Source organism: Drosophila novamexicana, unplaced genomic scaffold (assembly GCF_003285875.2).
Source record: "Drosophila novamexicana strain 15010-1031.04,08,12 unplaced genomic scaffold, DnovRS2.1 tig00001302-arrow-arrow-pilon, whole genome shotgun sequence".
Classification (NCBI taxonomy): domain Eukaryota; kingdom Metazoa; phylum Arthropoda; class Insecta; order Diptera; family Drosophilidae; genus Drosophila; species Drosophila novamexicana.
The window spans coordinates 768596-789705 of NW_020824849.1; the positions used below are offsets into that span (position 1 = coordinate 768596).

Genomic DNA, 21110 nt, shown 5'->3' on the forward strand with positions numbered 1-21110 from the left:
AATGAAAAAAAAAAAAAACAAAGTATTAAAAGTGAGATTTATTGCAAAGTTGTGTGTTTAAGGGGATTCATTTCCCGTATGACTTCATTTTTGCGCGTTGAGCGAAAAAAAGTCAAAGACTAGGGGCACGAACGTAGTTGAAAATATGTATGTACAGCTGGGCAAAAAAAAAAATGAAAATAAAACCAAACTTGATCAACTTTTGCCGACACAATCAAAGAGTGCTGTACAATAGTTTCAGTTGCTCGTCGCTCCGCTTTTTCCTCTCGAACTTGATCGGCCATAAAAGCGAGCGGGCAAAGTACAATTATAAAGCCATTAATGTAGCTAAATTAGCTCATTTGTAATGAAACCGGGCTTCGTAATCGTTAAAAAAAAGAAGAAATGAATATGAAAAATATAAAACTCAGCGCAAAAGGCAGCCGCAAAGGCACGAAAAACAATCAAAGTAAAAAAAGCAGACGGCAGCGCAATTGATAAGCATTCAATCCCATCAGGGTAGAACAAACAGAAAAGCAAAATTTATTTAATGGCTTGCGCTCAATAAATCAATTCTCTGGCGGAAATAGTCCGAGCGCCAAAGCCTAAACAAAAGACTAATAGATAATATTAAGAGAAATGAATAAATATGTGAATGTGCATGCAAATGAATGCTCTTATGAAATAGTATTTATTAATAATGTTAATAGCGCAAGAAATAATGCCTTCTTAGCCCTTCTTTATCGAACGTTGCATATCATTAAGAAACCGCAACAAGTTTGTGTCCTAAGTCTTCTGTTCGGCGTGTGGCATTTCAGGTTTGTCGCTCAAGTCTTTTGTCATTGTGCCTAACATTTCAATCAACATGCAAAACTAGACTAGATACTAAGGTATATACACACAGCTACGGCTTCCGTGAAACCAAAGCCAACAGCCAGCAACCACGGACCGCGGACCGCAGCAATGTACATCAAAAGACAAACAGTTTTAACACTCTTCATGCACTCTTCAGAGTCGTCAATACCATTCCCGGTGCTAATGAAATGGAGATCAAAGTGATTTGGCCAATATTACATTGTGGCCATTTGGCTTTTAATTAAATTGGCTAATGTGAACTTTCTCTAAAAACGTCGACAGCTACCGCCAAACCCAATTAAATGATAACAAATTAAATATACAATGTGTTTTCACAAGAAGCCACAGCAGCCGCTCAGCTGCTTAGCGACTGGTATTGAGAATGAATGAGAGACTGGCATTGAGATCGAGTCGATGCCGGAGTCAGAGACTGGGGATGGGCCGATGGTCACGATACTGAGGCGCCGCTGGCCAGTAAGCGGCAGAATTCGCACACAGTTATGTCCACTGTGCCGCTGGCGTGGACGACACGTCTGAGGTCCGAGAAATTTATGGCCACATTCAATTGTCAAGTTTATGTGACTGCGGCAGGGCCTGAATTTGCATAAGAGCCGTATGCCGTTGACGTCGTTTGGTCAGCAGCAGGCGAACTTCTCTAGAATTCTCTCGTTGGAGTATTTGAAGGTTTTGTTTGATTCTCCCATTGCCAGGCTTAGTACAGCATCATATCAACGTCTTTCAATTCGCACATTCTCTCAAAATCGTTGTTTCATTTGTTTTCAATTCTCTGATTCTTTTCCTTATTTTCTTACAGACCGGCATGCTGAAGACGCTTTGATGGTTCTCGCATACAAATGACGAATTATGAGAATCTTATAAATTTGCCATTAAATTTTAATGCAAATAATCATGCAAATAATAATGAGAACAATGGCAAACTTGCTGTTGGCGAGCAGCTATTGAACAAAATGTCGCAGCGGGATTTCTCCGAGGTAAGCCTGAGAATGAGAATTGTAATGGGTATTGTAAGGGCAATGGGAATTCGCATTGAGTGTGAATGGAAATGGAAAATACTGAAATGACAGGTTTCAGGGCGGCACAAATTATAGCAAGGCGACTCTGTTGAAAGGTATAAAGAATTTAAATGTGAATTTTTATGCTATTCAGAATTTTGCATTTGATCTGGGACATGCCAATTTTAATTGTTTTAATTCATTTTTGCACATTTGGTGAGCTGCTAATAGTGTCTGATAAAACGCATAAGGACGGATAAGTGCAATTTTAATACTTCAATAGCTTAAGCTTGCTGACTTTAAGCGAAGAATTTTGTATTTAAATGGCTTAAGAAAAATGAAATCGTTTTAGTTAATTTTTGCACATGCATTGAATAGTGTTGGATAAAAACGGATAATACCGGATAACAACGGATAAGCCCATATAAGTGCAATTTATGCTCGCTGGCTTTAAATTTCATAGCTGCCAGTCCCTACAATCCGATCCCTCAACAGCTGCAGCCTGAACTCAAATGAAAGTCGCATTGACTTTATCTCTATCTGCACTGTCCGTGCGCTGATCATGTCTGCTGTTGTTGATCATGCATGCATTTCAAGTTCCCAATTTATACACCATGACAATTATTTATGACCTTCACAGAAACTTAATCATCCAGTGCGCTTGAAAATTAAGACAGATAACAACTACAACCAGCTAAAGAAAACGAAAAGAAGCAAAAAAAAAAAAAAAAAACAATCAACGAAGCAAGCGCTAATAATCAAAAAGATGGCAAAATGATTTCAATGTTGATTAACTGAGCGGCGAGACAACAAAAGGGCTAAGCAACAACAGAAACAACAGAAACAACAACAACAACAACAACAACAACAATGAAACACACGCCAAATTAAACAAAGCGCAGAGATAAAAACGCCAAACACACAAACCCTTTTCCAGCTCTGACTACACCCTAGGCCCTTTCATCATATTCCGCGCTGTCATGTCATGGGCAACAACGACGACAACAACGACAACGTCGAGGCTGGGACTGAGAGTTAGACTGAGACCGGGACTAAGACCGAGTCTGAGGACGACAACGTCAACGTTGTTGGATAAGTTTCTGGCGCATGTTTAGAAGCATCCCGCTGCTGTCTGACTATCTGTCCGTCTGTCCTTCGGTCTGTCTCTCGGGCTGACTGACTGACTGATCCGCCGGGGTTAGGCTTGTGCTTGGGCATTCGTCTAGGCAACTAGATGCCAGCAAATTGGTTCTCTGTGCAATTTTTAGGCTGCTTAGTTTAGCTTGTGGATAATATTTGTGTTTGTTATCCGGCTGTGCTAAGCACATTCAGCAGCAGCCGGATAGAAAAGCACGGTTATTTGTGTGTATGTGGGGGGGGGGACCTAAACACGAGGCCGTGAACGAAAAGCAACAGCTAATTATTTTATTACGCGTTAAATTGCAACAAAATTCTTGACTTAAGCACAAAACATGCCAATGTGCGCCACAAGCAATCGTGAAATTGTTAGCATTCCAATGCGGCGACTCTATCGATGGGCCGTCGGGACGCTTGCGGTGTGCCTCTGGCTCACATATGGCTCTGGCCACTTGCCACTTGCCACATATCGCTCCCCGCCCCACCACTCCACACGCACACACAGTTCAACAAGTTGCATGTGGCATGGCAGGCCAAAACTTGAAGCCAACTGCTGCTGCGGCTGCTGCCTGGTTCCATCTTTGGGTGCCACTTTTTTTCTCTTCTCCTTTTCAGCTTTTGCGCTGTTGTCCGCCCAGGCAAAGGCTGGCGGCAGCCGAAGCGCGACCAGTTCTCGAATCGCTGGTTGATTTTTTTCTTACACATTCCTGGTCGCCCCGATCTCTGCGCGCTCTCTCCCTCTCTCTATATTTTCCGCTCTCTCTCTCTCTCTCTCTCCCTCTTTCGCTGCCAGCCTCTTGCTACAAGATTCTTTCGTCTTTGACTATTTTTCTAAATAGAAGCTTTTTGGCTGGCGTTGTTTTTGTTGGAATTGTTGAAGCGGGATAGCAGACGTATCAGCTTACATGACTTCTCTATGTGGCATTTGGGCGCCAATCCCTAAATTGATACACAGCACGAAGCATGCAACGCGCTGCGCAAGGGTCTTAACAGCCTCTCTGACAAGTAAACGGATTGAGCCAGGAATTACCGAGTCGGTTGTCGCTTAGTTAATACTGCGCATTCATATAATACATGCTGAAATGCGTTTGTCTGCGACTCTTAAACAGTTTCAAGGAACATCTCTAGATATATATATAGAACGATCTCAATAGGGCAAAGGTATGTATATAGCTAATTAAAACTTATCGGGGAGAAAACCCGTACTTGGATTAAAGTCAAAATAAGTTTTTTAAATTTAAATCTAGGAACAATCTTTTCGATGTAAGATTGGATAACCGTCAATGTTAACTTTCTGCATAAGAACATTATTAAAAATTCCACATTGCTTATCAATCTAGGGCATGCTTATAGACATGTGAAAATTGCATTTGAAACTTACCCGTGGATATATGCTTAGCTCGGATAAACATCCAAATTATTTGCATGCATAAAAACCGTGACTGATGATATAACAGTTGAATTTCTATAATCCGCGTCTATAGGCAAAGCATGGTAAGGAATCACGAGTATTATGCATGACTTCAAAGTGAAATTCCTGAATTAAGTGATGAACTAGTTTTTGACTCTAGTTTGTGTTTGTATACAAATATTGAAATCAGCAACATATGCAGCTTAACCAAACTTATCCGTAGCGCAGTCTTTTGCTCGGAACGCTAAATTTCTGCATAAAATCCGGCATTAATTGATATCAGGTGCAGTTTATCCAGTCGTATCCGTTGCTCACAGCTTGGCTCGGATAAACTCTAAGGTCAAGCTGTTGGCATTTCGGTATGCTCGTAGTTCGTAGTGGCTGTCAGTTATTATTACTTTTAGCTGGAACGATAATATCTGCTAATATGAAACGGCGCTCCCTTCCGCTCGGCTTGGCCTTAGACGGTTGATCTGGCCGTTGGTGCGTCTATCTGTCTGTCTTTGGGTTAGCATGGGCATGTTTGGTGCGTGTTTATTTAACTTTGACCATTGGCTGACTGTCTTGGGCCAATCTGTTCGCTGTGATCTGAGCCAGCAACGCCAACGCTGTGCAAAAATTTCATTTTGCCAAGTTATGCGAGTGGTTTTTAAAGTTGTTCGACGGTTCCCTGTGTGTATGTGTGTGTGTGTGTGTGTGTGCGTGAGTATTTGCTTTTGTTTTTATTTTTGATTGTTTGTTATATTCCACTTCTTCTTCTTCTTCTTCTGCTATTGTAACGCCCACTTCATTTGGCTTATCGGGTGCGAGTGGATGGCCGCCGGACGGGGGCACGGGTGCGCTTAATGGTTGCATAAAACATAAATTTCGTTCTGCATCTGTCAGATACATTTCGTGGCTGCCACTTGTGCGAGTATCTATGCGCACGTATGAGTGCTGCATGTATCGACGAGTTGATTTATTCGCATTGGCTGGACCCGAAAAAAACCAACAAGAGAAACAACAACGACAGCGAGCCAGCGGGCTAATCTAAGCACTTTATCCGTAACCCACGCCCCAACAGGCCAGCCAACCGCTCACCCCTCCTCGTTTCACTCTTTGACAACGGCACTTGGAACTTGGCATTTGGCACTTGCTGTGCACGTTTTCTAGGAAAGAGCTCATCGCTTTGGTCTCGGCTTTGGATTCGGTTTTTGGCTTTGGCTTTTGTGTCTTGAAGCTGGGGCTAATGCATTTGCATACTCATTCCATTTAATTGCCTCAAAAATATGTAAAAATTCTACGCTCTTGTCACGGCCTCGTCCTCGTCCTCAACCTCAACCTCAGCCTTGGTTACGTTCCCGTTCCCGTTTTCGTTCGGGTTGGCCTTCCATGGCGTAGCTTATGCCAAAAAAGGCTCAGACTTCAACACTTCTCCTTGCCACTGTCTGCCTCCTGTTGACTGTTGGCTGTTTGCTGCTGCACGTCGTGGCTCAGTTCTTGGGCCACGAATTCGTGGAATTGCTTCCGCATTTGACGAGCAGAACTGCTGGCGGAACAGCAATTGGAGGCAGTTGCCAGTTGGCAGTTGGCAGTTCGCCGGTAGAAACGTGACTCAGTGGCCGCATACCTGTAGCATGGACTTGAACTGGGACTGGGACTGGGACTGTGACTGCAACAGCAACTGCGACTGCAGCTGTAGCATCGAGCGCGGCGGCAATTTAACATAATTATAGCGCAGCGTTGAGGCTCCACAGTGGGGCAAAGCGTCTCGTTATTGATGTCTCATGGAAATTAAACAAATCAAGATATTGCTGGCCATATTTTCAAAGGTGTTTGACTGGGACAAGCAAATTATGATTTTGCCTTGAAACTCTTAAGATCATTAAGAAGAATTACTGTGCTGCTTGCTGCTTGCAAATTATTTGCCATCTACAGTAAAACTTTATCTATTTTGAATATCTGTTCCATGTGTGTTAGTTTGATGGACTCTGTGCTCAAATATGTGTTCCTCTGTTTCAATAAATTTTCCTTTTTTCTTGCGAAATCAAACAGATCAATTTTGTCAAACAATTTTTTCCATCACATTTATATCATCTGCCTAGCTCACCAATTGTAATGCAAGTTTGTTTGTTGTGTTATTTGCAGAACGAACCGGAATGCACGCCGGAGCTGCCCGCCGCGAATCGTGCGCTCTTCCTGGAGAAAGTGCGTCAATCGAATGCTGCCTGCCAGAGCGGCGATTTTGCCACCGCTGTGCTGCTCTATACGGACGCACTGCAACTGGATCCGGGCAATCACATACTATACAGCAATCGTTCGGCGGCACGACTCAAGCAGGGCCAGTTTGCGGCGGCGCTGCAGGATGCGACACAGGCACGCGAGCTGTGTCCCCAGTGGCCCAAGGCGTACTTTCGCCAGGGCGTCGCTTTGCAGTGCCTGGGCCGGTACGGTGAGGCGCTGGCATCCTTTGCCGCCGGCCTGGCCCAGGAGCCCAGCCACAAGCAGCTGCTGGCTGGTCTCGTCGAGGCCTCACTAAAGAGTCCGCTACGAGCGGCTCTCGAGCCAACGCTGCAGCAATTGCGCGCCATGCAGCTGCACGAGTCACCGTTTGTGGTCAGCTCCGTGGTGGGGCAGGAGCTGCTGCAGGCCTCACAGTATCAGGCGGCTGTCGCCGTGCTGGAGGCCGCACTGCGCATTGGCAGCTGCTCCCTAAAGCTGCGCGGCTCCGTCTTCAGTGCTCTCAGCTCGGCGCATTGGGCGCTCAATCAGTTGGACCAGGCGATTGGCTATATGCAGCAAGATTTGGCCGTGGCCAAGTCGCTGGGCGACACGGCCGGCGAGTGTCGCGCCCATGGCAATCTCGGCTCCGCTTACTTCAGTCAAGGAGCCTACAAGGAGGCGCTGACCGCGCATCGCTACCAGCTGGTGCTGGCCATGAAGTGCAAGGACACACAGGCAGCCGCCTCGGCGCTAACATCGCTCGGCCATGTTTACACCGCCAGCGGTGACTATCCCAATGCCCTGGCCTCGCACAAGCAGTGCGTGCAGCTTTTCAAGCAGCTCGGCGATCGGCTGCAGGAGGCCCGCGAAATTGGCAACGTGGGCGCCGTCTATTTGGCCTTGGGTGAGTGCGAGGCGGCCTTGGATTGCCACACGCAGCATCTGCGTCTGGCGCGCAAGCTGCACGATCAGGTAGAGGAGGCGCGCGCCTATTCCAATCTAGGCTCCGCCCATCATCAGCGACGGCAGTTCGGTCAGGCGGCCGCCTGTCATGAGCAGGTGCTGCGCATTGCCCAGACGCTGGGCGATCGCAGCATCGAGGCGCGCGCCTATGCTGGCCTGGGCCATGCGGCGCGCTGTGCCGGCGATGCGGCCGCCTCCAAGCGCTGGCACGAACGCCAGCTGGCCATGGCGCTGGCGGCGCGCGACAAGCTCGGCGAGGGTCGAGCCTGCTCCAATCTGGGCATTGTGTACCAGCTGTTGGGCGCCCACGATGCGGCCTTGAAGTTGCACCAGGCGCATTTAGGCATCGCGCGCGCCCTGGGCGACCGGGCGGGCATGGGACGTGCCTATGGCAATATGGGCAATGCCCATGCTGCCGCTGGGGCCTACGAGGCGGCCGTCAAATATCACAAACAGGAGCTGGCCATCAGCCAGGCGGTAAACGATCGTAGCGCCGAGGCCGCTACGCATGGCAATCTGGCTGTGGCCTACCAGGCACTGGGTGCCCACGATGCCGCACTGGCGCACTATCGCGCCCATCTGGCAACCGCCAGATCGTTGAAGGATGCAGCGGGCGAAGCTTGCGCGCTGCTCAATCTGGGCAACTGCCTCAGCGCCCGGCAGCTGTACGGCGAGGCAGTGCCGCACTATGAGAGCTATCTAATGCTCGCCCAAGAGCTGGGCGACGTCGCCGCCGAGGGCAAGGCGTGCCATCTGCTGGGCTATGCACACTATTGCCTGGGCAATTACCGGGCTGCCGTGCGCTACTACGACCAGGATCTGGCACTGGCCAAGGACGCACAACATCGGCCGCATATGGGACGCGCCTATTGCAATCTGGGCCTGGCGCATCTGGCATTGGGTCACACAGCCGCCGCACTGGAGTGCCAGCAGCTCTTTCTGGCCGTGGCGCATGCAACGGGCCAGCTGCCGGCCAAATTTAGGGCGCTGGGCAACATCGGCGACATACTCATCCGCACGGGCGCACACGAGGAGGCCATTAAGCTGTATCAGCGCCAACTGGTGCTGGCCAGGGCGGCCGGTGAGCGCGCCATGGAAGCGGCCGCCTGTGGGGCATTGGGCTTAGCGCATCGACTGCTGCGCCGCTGGGACAAGGCGCTGGGGCATCACACACAGGAGCTGACGCTGCGCCAGGAGCTGGGCGATCTGGCGGGCGAGTGTCGGGCTCATGGCCACCTGGGCGCTGTGCATATGGCGTTGTGCAGCTGGACGCATGCGGTCAAATGCTATCAGGAGCAATTGGAGCGCGCCCAGGAGCAGCGAGACGCGGCCGTAGAGGCCCAGGCGCACGGTAATCTCGGCATTGCCCGGCTTAATATGGCGCACTACGAGGCGGCGATTGGCTGCCTGGAGGCCCAGCTGGGCACACTGGAGCGCGTCTCGCTGCCCTCGACGCAAGCGGATCGCGCCCGTGCGCTGGGACATCTGGGCGATTGCTATGCCGCCTTGGGCGACTATGAGGAGGCACTGAAGTGTCATGAACGGCAACTGCAGCTGGCGCTGGGCCTAGCCAGCCATCGGGATCAGGAGCGGGCCTATCGCGGCCTGGGCCAGGCGCGACGTGCCCTGGGCCAGCTGGCGGCGGCTCTGGTCTGCCTGGAGAAGCGCCTGGTCGTCGCCCACGAGCTGCACAGTGCCGAGGTCAAGGCGCTGGCCTACGGTGATTTGGGTCATGTACACGCCGCGCTGGGCAATCACGCCCAGGCGCTCAACTGTCTGGAGCATCAGCGGGAGCTGGCACGCGGCCTGCAGGATCGCGCCCTCGAATCGGATGCGATGTGTGCACTGGGCCAGGTGCAGCAGCGGATGGGCCATCATGCTGAGGCGCTGCAGCTACACGAACAGGATCTGCAGCTCTGCACGGAGCTGGCGGCGCCGGCGCTGCAAGCACGCGCCGTTGGCAATCTGGGCGCCGTACACGAGGCGTTGGGTCAACAGGAGGAGGCGCTCAAATGCTACGAACGCCAGCTTGCGCTCAGCACTGATCGACTGGGCAAGGCACTGGCCTGCGGTGCCCTGGGTCGTGTGCATCATCAGCTGGAGCAGCACGCCCAAGCGGTAGAGTATTTGCGCCAGGGTTTGGCCAGCGCTCAGTCCATTGGCAAGTCGGAGGAGGAGGCCAAGATAAGACATCAACTGGGTAAGTAGCCAAGCTGTGGAACTGCACACGTGCATTTGGGTCCAAGCCTAATCCTATCTTCTCCAAACAGGTCTTGCTCTGCGCTCCTCTGGCGACGCTGAGGGCGCTCGCATACAACTGGAAACGGCAGCTCAGCTGCTGGAGTCGGTGCGCCAGGAACAGCGCAGTCCGGAGGCGCGCCTGGCTCTGTATGAGCTGCAGACGAGCTGCTATCATCTGCTCCAGCAGCTGCTGGTCGCTTTGCAGCGCAGCGAGGATGCGCTGGTCGCCGCGGAGCGTTGCAAGGCGCGCAGTGGCGCCGATGCGGCTGCCGGCGATTCCAAGGGTACAGGAACAACATCAGCAGCAACGGGAACGTCAACAACAGCAGGAACACTGGCCGACATTGAGGCCATACTGGAGGCAGTGAATCGTGGCCGAATGCCCGTGCTCTACTACAGTCTGGCCGGCGAGCAGCTCTACGCCTGGTTGCTGCAGCCACAGTCGGGCATTGTGCGCTTCCATGCGGCGCGCATTGATCCGCAGACTTTGCAGCTGCCGCTGTCGCTAAGCGAGTGCCACGAGGAGGAGGAGGATGAGCAGCAGCCGCACTCGCAATCGCAGCAGTGCGACAGTGAATCTGAACCAACTGGTCATGTGCTGCTGGAGCGATATGTCAATATGGTACGCGATAATCTGGGCGTCAACTCACAGAATCTGCTGCACGAGGGCGATGGCAGCGGCTGGCGCGCCAGCAGCGAGCAGCTGCTGGAGGATTTGCCCGGCGCTGGCGCCGGTGGCGGCGGCTTTCTGCGCATGGTCAGCCGCAATCAGCTGTTGAATTCATCAAACTACTCGCTCAGCTCGCTGTTCTCACTGGGCTCCGTGGCCAGCCTGCAGGGCTCCACACGTTCCGTGGGCAGCCGCAGTTCGCGCCGGGCGCCAGCTCCGCCTGCCTGGCGAGGCCCCGCATGCTTGCACACGCTCTACAATCTGCTGCTGGCGCCATTCGATGATCTGCTGCCCAGCGGTGCCAGCGTCTCGCGGCAGGGTCGACGCGAGCTTATCCTAGTGCTGGACAGTGCCCTCTATCTGGTGCCATTTGCCATATTGCGCGCAGCTGGAGACGATGGCGAGTATCTCTCGGAGCGCTGTGCTCTGCTGACGGCGCCCTCGCTCCAGGCACTGCGGGGCCGCTCCAGAAGTCGTCGGGATCGCGGACGGCCGCCCACAGCCTTGGTAGTCGGTGGACCGCGTGTGCCCGCCGCCCTCGCCGAGCGCTGGGGCTGGGCAGCCGCTGAATCGCCAGCGGCTTTGCAGGAGGCCGCCATGGTAGCGGACATGCTGCAGGCGAATGCGTTGGCCGGCTGCAATGCCACCAAGGAATCGGTGCTGGCCGAGCTGCCAAGCGCGGAGTGTGTGCACTTTGCCGCCAATCTCAGCTGGAAGCTCGGTGCCGTGGTGCTCAGTCCAGGCGATGTAGTTACCGCCGAGCAGCAGCAACAAAAGGAACCCCACGAGCCACAACTATCCGACTTCACGCTGGCAGCTGCCGAACTGCGTCAGCTGCGACTCGGCGCACGCCTCGTCGTCCTCAGCTCCTATCACTCGGTGGAGCCCATAACGGGCAGTGGCGTTGCCCAACTGGCCGGCGGCTGGCTTTTAGCCGGCGCCGGCGCGGTGCTCATCTCGCTGTGGCCCGTGCCGGAGACGGCAGCCAAAATTCTATTGCGCGCCTTCTACTCGGCCCTGCTGCAAGGTGCACGGGCAGCACGGTAAGTAGCTATTATAAACCATCTTAAGATGCGAAGAATCGGCACTGCCGAAAGGAGCCTGTTCTTAGCTGTTTATGTTAAGGGAACATATGAATCAAATCTAATCGTTGGCTCTGCTCTCCTTTGTAGCGCCCTGGCGGAGGCCATGCAAACGGTTCAGCACACAAAGCATTTTGCTCATCCCGCCAACTGGGCTGGCTTCTTGCTCGTCGGTGCCAATGTGCGGCTATCGAACAAGGTGGCACTGCTGGGCCATGCGCTGTGCGAGCTGCTGAGGACGCCGGAGCGTTGCCGGGATGCGCTGCGCGTGTGTCTACATCTGGTGGAGAAGAGTCTGCAGCGAATACATCGCGGCCAGAAGAACGCCATGTACACGACCCAGCAGAGCATTGAGAATAAGGCCGGACCTGTGGCTGGCTGGAAGGATCTGCTGATGGCAGTGGGCTTTCGTTTTGAGCCGGCTGCGAATGGTATACCCTCTAGTGTGTTTTTCCCGCAAACCGATCCAGAGGAACGTCTATCGCAGTGCTCGGCCAGCCTGCAGGCGCTGCTGGCACTGACGCCCGCCACGCTGCAGGCACTTGCCAAGCTGGTGAACAGTGCGGAGCATGCGGACGATATCATCGCTGTGGTGCGCAACATATTGGCCATATTCCCAGCCAAGCCGGAGGCTGAGGCCTGCATCGAGATGCCGTTGAGCGTGCGCCTCTGGCGCGTCGCCGGCTGCCATGAGCTGTTGGCCTCCGTGGGCTTCGATCTGACTGAGGTGGGCGCGGATCAGGTGATACTGCGCACCGGGAAGCAGGCAAATCGCCGACACTGTCAGTTTGTGCTGCAGGCGCTGCTCGCGCTCTTTGGTAAGGGATCCTGGCCAGAAATCAAAGAGCTGGCGTTTTACAACTTCTTTCGAATTTCTTACAGACACGCATGAGGCGCCCAAGAGCCTAAGCCTGGACTCTGCGGCACACAGCAGCAGCAGCAGCTGTGAATCCCTGGCTGAGCCTGATCTGGATGCCACTCCCGTGCAGCCAGCTGCCAGCAGCGGAAACTCCACAGCTGCCACTGGTGCAAACTCCACACAATCACCGCCGCTGGTGCTGCATCCGCGCAGCGCCTTCATCTCATACGTGCGGCGACGTGGCGAACCCGACGGCGGCGGCGGCCTCGACTCCAGCTTGGCCAACACCACGGACAGCGAACACTCCCTCTCCGATGGCTATGCCACACAGGCGGGCAGCGGCCAGCCGGCTCCGCGTCTAGGCTACGCCAGCCTGCGTGGCCCGGTGCGTGTCTCCCGACCTGGCGGTGGCGGCGAGAGTGATGCGGCATTTACGCCCAGTCCACCGGTTACCGATCCCAGCCTTTCGCTGGCACTGGCCCACCAGACGCGCATACGCTGCCTCTACGCGCAGCCGGGCACAGTATCCTCCTCAGCGGCGCCAACGGCTAACACTGGCCGCCGGCCCGATAGCTCCAGCTCGGCCAGCAGCACGACAACAGATTGGGAGGGCTCCGGCCATGCGACTGTGCTGCGACGTGGAGCAGCGGCCGGCGCTCAACAGCAGCAACTACAGCAGACGCAACAGCAGCAACAGCCGCCGCTGCCACCACCCCGTCCGCCAGTCTATCACAATTTGGGCGCGGGCGGACGCAGCAAGCCGAAGATTAAGCTGGGCAGTGCACAGAGCTCACTGGCGGCACGGGTCAACAAGGAGCATGCCCTCTTCATGGACAGACTAAGCGTGCGCACGGAACTAAACGCACCAGCGTCGACCAATGGAGCAGCAGCGGGCGCTGGCCCTGCTGCCGGCATGGCCAGTGGAGGGCAACGCAAGGCGCTGACATTGACGGAGGAGGAGGCGGCTGCCAGTGTGGCCTTCAATCCGGCCAGCCTATACTTCTCGCCGGCGGACAGCGAGCTGTTGGGCGAGCCCAAACAGCCGCTGGAGGAGACGCCGGTTAAGCCGAGCGCCAAGTGCATACAGGACAGCATATTGCGGCACATGAACCGCGAACTGACGCCCAGCATCTCAGAACTTTACCATGAGCGCAGCCTGGGCCTGGGTCTGGCGCCGCCGCTCTCCAAGCTGCTGCTCAGTCCCAACTACGAGGAGCAGGAGGTGACCGCCATGGGCGAGGGCAGCACATCGTCCGGACCGGGAAATGCGGCTGCCATTAAAACGCTCGTCGATGCAGTCAACGAGCTGGAGCTGAGCGGCAGCTCCTCCGGCGCCACCATACCGACTGTGGTCGGCGGTGAACCGGAAACCAACCACACTGTCTCTAATCCTGTCGACAGCGAACCGATCTGCTCCATTTGCGGCGAGCACGCGGATGTCGTCTGCCGCTGCAAGGCGGCCACCATCCAGAAAAAAGGCACACTAAAGCCCTGGCTAAGCAATGTGCCCGCCAGCAGCCTGGTCCAGGCCAGCGAGCTGACCACCGCGGATATACTGGAGCGCCGCCTGGAGACTGTGGTCCCCAGTGTACCCTTCGCCGCCGAGCTGTGTCGCCGCGACGAGGGCGACGGACGATCCGTGGCCGACTCGCAATGCAGCAGCAACTACAAGCGGGTGCTGGCCACCGCGGGCGCCGTCAGCCTGGTGGTTGGCATCGGTGCTGCTGAATCGGAGGCGCAGAATGCCACATCAGCAGCCACATGCTCAGCCGCTCGGCTTGTCTAGACAGATACCAAGCACCCAGCTCGCCCCCTTCCCACCCACTTGCCGTTTTTCTATTGATATTAGCATTTAGCATAGAGCGCTGAAAATCTAGTTTTAGTTTCATGTTTTAGGTCTTTTAATCGGAGACACCCTGTACTGATCATCCTAGCATTAGTTATTTGCATTTTATTTATTTATTTATGCACTTTGCGTCAACTTTAATTTAGAATACACACACACATACACCTACACTTGCATTTGCCTATTTGTAATGTTTAAACGAAGCCACTGATTAAATTTTATGCATATTCAATGTGAACATTCGTATGATTTTTGTTTTTTTTTTTTTTTTGGGCTTATATCTTGAATTTGGCACAAAACAAAATGTTGCTTAAAGCTGTTATACGAAACTTGTGCGCAACTTGAGACCAACCAAGAAAAGAAACACAGTTCTACCACATATCGTTTACGACGAAAGTGTCGGCTGTGTTGTAACGGGCAAAAGCTTGCGTTTGTATCTTATCTCGAATGCACCAAATAAAGCGTTAGATAATGTGCTCGATGCAAGTCGAGCTTTTGCAAGGTTGCATCGCACATATATCTCCTCATTTAAACAGCTTATAATAAAGCGGAGGATAGGGAAAAGAGTAGAAGGTATGCGCACATAATAATATTTTTTTAGACAGTGAAAAATAATATAGAGTTGTTTTACAGAGCCTAACTGTTCCAATCGTCCTGCTAATGTTTCATAGGATCACTAACACAAAAAAAACAAGTAAGAGGTTCTAGTCGGGAGCTCCCGACTAGGGGATACCCTGAACCCTCTTTTTCCAACATAAAATGAACATATATATTATATTTTAGAAGCTATATGTCAAGATTGGTGACTCTAGCTCTAATTATTTGCCGAAATTGCCCAAAAAACAGGATATCGATATCGATTTTTATCGATTGCTTGTAAACGAAGTAAGTTATCGATTATCGGAAACAAACTCGATCTGCGCAGGCACTAGGAGCACCTACATCTAAAATTTCTCCAGCTCTTATAGGTTCTGAGATCCTTGCGTTCATACATACGGACGGACAGACGGACGGACAGACAGACGGACATGGCTAGATCGACTCGGCTATTGATGATGATCAAGAATATATATACTTTATGGGGTCGGAGATGCTGCCTTCTGCCTGTTAGATACATTTGGATTTTGCAAAAATACAATATACCCTTATACCCATTTTTAATGGGTTCAGGGTATAACAAGTAAGAGGTTCTAGTCGGGAGCTTTCCTTAATTTTTAACATTCTTTGTAATTTTTAATATTTGTTATATACTAGCTAGACGCGATTTGTATTATACATCAATCTCTTCTTAAAGTTCCTTAATTGAAGGTATTATTATTATTATTTTTATATGTCATGCCAGTTGTAAAATTTCTTTAAAAGAAGTCAAAATCGCATACTTTTATGCAGCGAAAGTACAGTAAGCTATTTAGCTCTCATCTAAATCCGAAAATATAATTGAACGACTGTTATACGACTGCTATACAGCTGTTATACAACGGAAATATATTAATCTTTAGCACACAGACAATGAAATGGCACAATTGTGATCTAACTTTCGATTGCATTCAACTATCAGCGACCAGTCAGAGACCCCAGCTGTCAGACTTGACCAAGGCATGAATTATTGCAAACATGTGCAAAAATCTATTAAGAAAATATCAAAAATTAAAAATACATTATACATAAATACACAAAGTCGAAGAGTTCGACCAGCGGCCGACGCAATGCGAGCAGACGAATATGATTTATTGATAATTATATATGAGATTGAGCCTTGGTTAGCACAGTGAAGCGACCCTATGACACACCAAAGCTCCGACATGAAATCAAAAACGAAACAACAAGTTTTTAGCGTATTTCGTGAGCTTGTAGACCCCCAACCAACTCAGACTTGTATGCTGTGTTCAGCTTATGGAAAGTCATCCAAGCCAGGACACACTGTGCTTCTTCGGCGTAGACTGTCTTTCTCCAACTGCTGGCAAACCGATTAACAATTGAAGCTGCATCAACAACATGATTGTGGTTTATTTGTCGCTTATTTGTTTGCGCATTTGCGACCAAGTCCAAACGCGAGTAACCTGTCAAGCCTGACCTATGAACCTTACGTGTGATCTCGCGTTTATATCAGCGCAATATATTTATGATCATTTAATTAGCTGGCCGTATTCATTAAAGTGATTGATATGGTTATGGCACCAAATTGGCCTCGAAACACTTGAAATTTGTTGTTATTCATTTAATAATTATTTTTGGTATTAATGTTTATATTTTACTATTATCCTTATTATTGTTTTTTTATTTTTATAATTTTTATTTTTATTATTATTTTTATTATTCCTTTTATCATTTTTATTTTTTATTATTCCTTTTATTTTTTTATTTTTTATCATTATTAATTTTATTATTATATATATATATATATATATATATATATATATTTAGTTAGTTTGTTATATATAGCTATAAACTATAGTAATAAACTCCACCTACGTTCTTAAATATCATGATCAATTATGGCCTTGGACTAGGGCAATGTAGCATCAACAAACTAGCTTGGGATTCGAACCCGGATCCCCGTTGCTCAGTTGCCTAAATGAGTGGGTCATTTAGATAACATATCTACCGAGGATTGCACTTAATGTATAGCAATAGAGAAATTGTTTAGACTTTGCATATAAACACACTATATGTGTCATCATTTTCATCTAGAAAGTCTACTAATTGCAAAGTTCTATAATGGAAAATCATATTAGTATACTATTATTCAGACGGCCGTTTGTATTAATTGCCCGTACTTGGGCATTTTCCATTTGCTATTAGAATTCGCATCCAGAGCCGTTTTCACTGACATTGCCTTCTATTAACTGACAACAACATCATATATACATAAATATTATAAAACATTTCCATTGACTTTGACACCCCAAATATAAAAATTCTCGTGAACACTTCGCATCGTTTGCTCCAGCACTATGCAACAAAACACTTGAAAATGGACTGGTTACTATGCCACAATCTATATAGTCATAAATTGGGAGATCCCAAAATGTTGACAATTTTGATTTAAATGAATATTCTATATAATTAATAAAGATATTTACTCAATGTAGCAAAATTAATTTATGTTGTTATAAAAATGTCAAAAATAAAATAAATGAAATGAATGAAGATTAGATTTAATAGATTTTCCTCATTCTGTGGCATAGTGTAATGTAATGGACTGGGGGCACGTGCCTATTAACTGATAAGATTTATTGCCACCCTGCACTCGATCATTACAAATTGACCTTTTTTTATGATTATGACAACGTCGCTAGTACCGGTACTGCGTCGCAGAGAAGCAAGCCCCTTGGCCTAACAACCATCCAAATATCGCCTGCTGCCGGCTCGATCAGCCCGCCCCTTCGTGGGCGCAATCGCGCAATGCATTCCCAGTGCTCAGTGGCAACGTGTGCGATGCCCGAAGGCGTCAGAGTCCGGCGACGGAGAAGGGGACCGACGTCATGTATGAGCCGATGCTGCCGCGCCGACTGATAACTTTTCTCGAGGCGATCCCCCCCTTGATGGCACATTAATTCAGCGCTTGATGACGATGTACTTAGATTATTGCGATTTTGGAGGTACGTGTGTACGCCTGTACGCAGGAATCCGGAGCGCTTGCCCTTGCGTCAGATTTGTTCAAGGTGACGCCAAACGCTATCGAAGACCATAGCATAGCTTTCCAACAAAATAGACGCAGGCGTATTCAAAACAGCGCATCAAACATACATACTATATATTCCAATTCTTCAAGAATTCTACTTATAGAAATTTAGTAATCGTAGCTTAATTATACTACTTTGTGCTTACGTGACCCATCACCCACCCAACGGCTCGCAAGCAGATAAATATAAAATAGGCTACTGCCAGCATAAAATGCCCGACTATCAGATACACTGACCTAATTCCTATTTATTTATATACACAAAAAGACAGACTTACCCACTCTGTTGTTCTTCTTCCAGCAACACACTGTTAAAAATGCAGTTTTGCATATTTAGCATCGGTATTTAAAGTCCGATCCTTTTAAAATGTTCAGTTTGTAGATACACAAAAACGCCTGCTTTCACCTTAAAATATACAATTTTTTGAAGGTTTTATTAGAAATGGGGGAAAATACTAAAAAAGTGTTATAATCGGTGCATAGTATACGAGGGGGATATTTTGTCTATTAAGGTCTTATAAAAGGTCTTAAAAAATGGTGTCTCAAAATCAATATTTTAAAAATGTGGTAATAAATTGAGATATATTTTAAATATTAAGTCCTTGCCTTGTAGTTTTCAAGATCGATGCGTCAATACAAACGGACAAGCGGACTTAAGTAAGTCGGTCGTAAGGTCTTCGTTCCGATAAACAATGTATATACTCATTGGGATGAGCGCAGCATCCTTATGTCTATTAACTATTATTATCCATTTCTCATTGCTTCAGGATATAAGACTAGAGACAGACCCCCACACATAGCACAATATATGAATAAATATATATGAAATTAAATTACTATTCTTAAGATCAAAGTTGTGATTACAGTAAGGCGGGCCTCACGTTTAGGACGACCTTGAGCTAAGTAATGCCAATCGGTCAAGGCTTATGCAATTCCGAACTCATAGTATATATATAGTATTCCAACCCCAGTGCGTTAGTTCGTTATAGAATTTGACGCAATTTAAAGACTCATAAACAAGGAAACAAGCAAATAAAAAGTAAATAAATAAAAAAAACACACATTAATATTTCTAGTATAAATGATGTAAGTATCTAAGTGTTTACGTAAATATTCCTTGATTGATTCTATAAGTGTGCAACTAATTGTTTGTTTTTATTGTTTGTGCAAATTGCTAACGAATCCTACGAAGACAACAAAAAACAACAAATTTGAGAGCATCTTAAAGATGCCCGCCTTATAAACTCGATCCGATCAAGTCATACGTTGCAATCGATGGACTTGCACTTGCTCCAGTTAAAAGCACTATGCTCTGGCCTTATCGGTCAAGTGCAGCCTTTAGTTGCATATGTACTTAGAATATATATATATATAAAAAAAATATACAATGATATAAATATATAATATGTAAAGAGATAGGCAGAGGCTAGCACGTGCGTGTAGGCAACGCCTTGATTCCCGAGGCGCGGATGTAGCCCTTAGATAAAGCACTTACGAGATTTTATGTAGCCGAACCGTTGTGTGGGCCCGAATCGGACGCATTTCCTACATCTATATGAGCAATGACTTGAGTGGGGTCCCACATTGATAACTGATTAGGTGGCTATATGCTGTGTATAAAACAACAAAAGTGCTATAAATCAAAATATAATACTACATGAATACTATATGTAGCCTAGATGTGATATTGCTCGGCGATCTATAAAAGTGAGCGCCCGGAGAAGCTCGCGATTCAATAGCATCTTGTCCGACCAACCGTGCAGTAGTTAAGGCGAACAATTCGAATTTCAATATATTTCTTTTTCCATACTTGTTATAATTCAAATCTCGCAACATGAGAATCTTACAGGAGGTGAGAATATAATTGAAAAACCGAAGTGACTTTTTTTTAAACAATGTGTTTTTTTTTTTATAATTTGTGTAGCACCAAATCCATTTGATGGATCCTTCAGAGCTGTTGCGTCCGGAGCCCTCATTTGCCGATAAAAGTCCTTCCAAGTTTCGTGACTACAGCGTTGATGTGGAGGATCCGCTAAAGGAACGCGTGCGTCGCACTTATCGCCAGATGCACCTAAATCAAACTGTGGACTTTGTCAACGGTAAGAACTATCCTTAGCCAAATTGCATATACACATATATTTAATAATCGCTTCCGTTCACAGGTCGCCGCGAACGCTGGCTAAAGTTCGACACGATTAAGATGACGGTGCGCGAGGCGTTGGAAAAACTCAACGATTTAATTGATGAGTCCGATCCCGATCTGGATTTGCCCAACATTATACACGCCTTCCAGGCAGCTGAGCGTGCACGCGCCGAATTTCCAGAGGATGATTGGCTACATCTGATAGCCCTCATACACGATCTCGGCAAGATTATGGCCTTCTATGATGAGCCGCAATGGGCCGTTGTGGGCGATACTTTTGCCGTGGGCTGTCGCTGGGGCGATAGCATAGTTTATCGTGACGAGAGCTTTGTGGGTAATCCCGACGGGGATAATCCCAAATACAATACCAAATACGGCATATATAAGCCACACTGTGGCATCGACAATCTGCTCATGTCCTGGGGTCACGACGAGTACATGTTCGCAGTGCTGAAGCACAACAATACCAAGTTGCCCGAGGTGGCCTGCAATATAATACGCTTCCATTCGTTCTATCCCTGGCATAATGGCGGCGACTACAAGCACCTGGAGGCGCCTAAGGATGCTGAGACCAAGAAATGGGTACTCATATTCAAGTGAGCTGAAATGTTAAACCCACATCTATAAACATATATCTATAACAATAACTCTCATTACAGCCGCTACGATCTATACACAAAGAGCGAGGTGGTGCCTGATATTGATGCTCTATGGCCATACTATCAAACGCTTATCGACAAATATTTGCCTGGCGTCTTGGAATTCTAGACAGAGTCTAGTTTAGAATGCATCCAATCATATAAGCATATACGCACATATATATACTAACCATAAACCTATATTTATTATTTACTAACTTATATTGATCTATATATATAGATAGCTGTTTCCCACTGCGCCCATAAGAAAGCAACTGTATGCTAAAAACTTCTTTGAAACCAAACTTATATATATAAATTTTGCATATAATAAATATAATACTTCTAGGCTACACGACTTGGTAGCTAATATACAATTTGTCCCT

General features: G+C 48.5%; 2 protein-coding genes across 2 annotated transcripts; both read left to right on the top strand.

The window, feature by feature from the left end:
• The first annotated feature begins 1688 nt into the window (after window positions 1-1688).
• LOC115767055 (tetratricopeptide repeat protein 28) lies at window positions 1689-14421 on the top strand. Its single transcript, XM_030711189.1, has 6 exons — window positions 1689-1826; window positions 6523-9760; window positions 9831-10085; window positions 10128-11514; window positions 11644-12371; window positions 12436-14421. The coding sequence occupies exons 1-6, from the start codon at window positions 1689-1691 to the stop codon at window positions 14196-14198; spliced, it is 7509 nt and encodes a 2502-aa protein (XP_030567049.1). The 3' UTR covers window positions 14199-14421.
• A 5258-nt stretch (window positions 14422-19679) lies between these two features.
• On the top strand, window positions 19680-20904 carry LOC115767093 (inositol oxygenase). The gene is made up of 4 exons (XM_030711240.1): window positions 19680-19795; window positions 19868-20042; window positions 20106-20682; window positions 20746-20904. The coding sequence occupies exons 1-4, from the start codon at window positions 19778-19780 to the stop codon at window positions 20852-20854; spliced, it is 879 nt and encodes a 292-aa protein (XP_030567100.1). The 5' UTR covers window positions 19680-19777; the 3' UTR covers window positions 20855-20904.
• Window positions 20905-21110: the final 206 nt, after the last annotated feature.

Coding starts and splice junctions, on each gene's coding strand:
- LOC115767055 (XM_030711189.1), top strand. CDS start 1,689: ATGACGAATTATGAGAATCTTATAAATTTGCCATTAAATTTTAATGCA. Junction 1,827..6,522: donor CGCAGCGGGATTTCTCCGAG/GTAAGCCTGAGA, acceptor TGTTATTTGCAG/AACGAACCGGAATGCACGCC. Junction 10,086..10,127: donor GGCTGCCGGCGATTCCAAGG/GTACAGGAACAA, acceptor CGTCAACAACAG/CAGGAACACTGGCCGACATT.
- LOC115767093 (XM_030711240.1), top strand. Junction 20,043..20,105: donor AACTGTGGACTTTGTCAACG/GTAAGAACTATC, acceptor TTCCGTTCACAG/GTCGCCGCGAACGCTGGCTA. Junction 20,683..20,745: donor AAATGGGTACTCATATTCAA/GTGAGCTGAAAT, acceptor CTCTCATTACAG/CCGCTACGATCTATACACAA.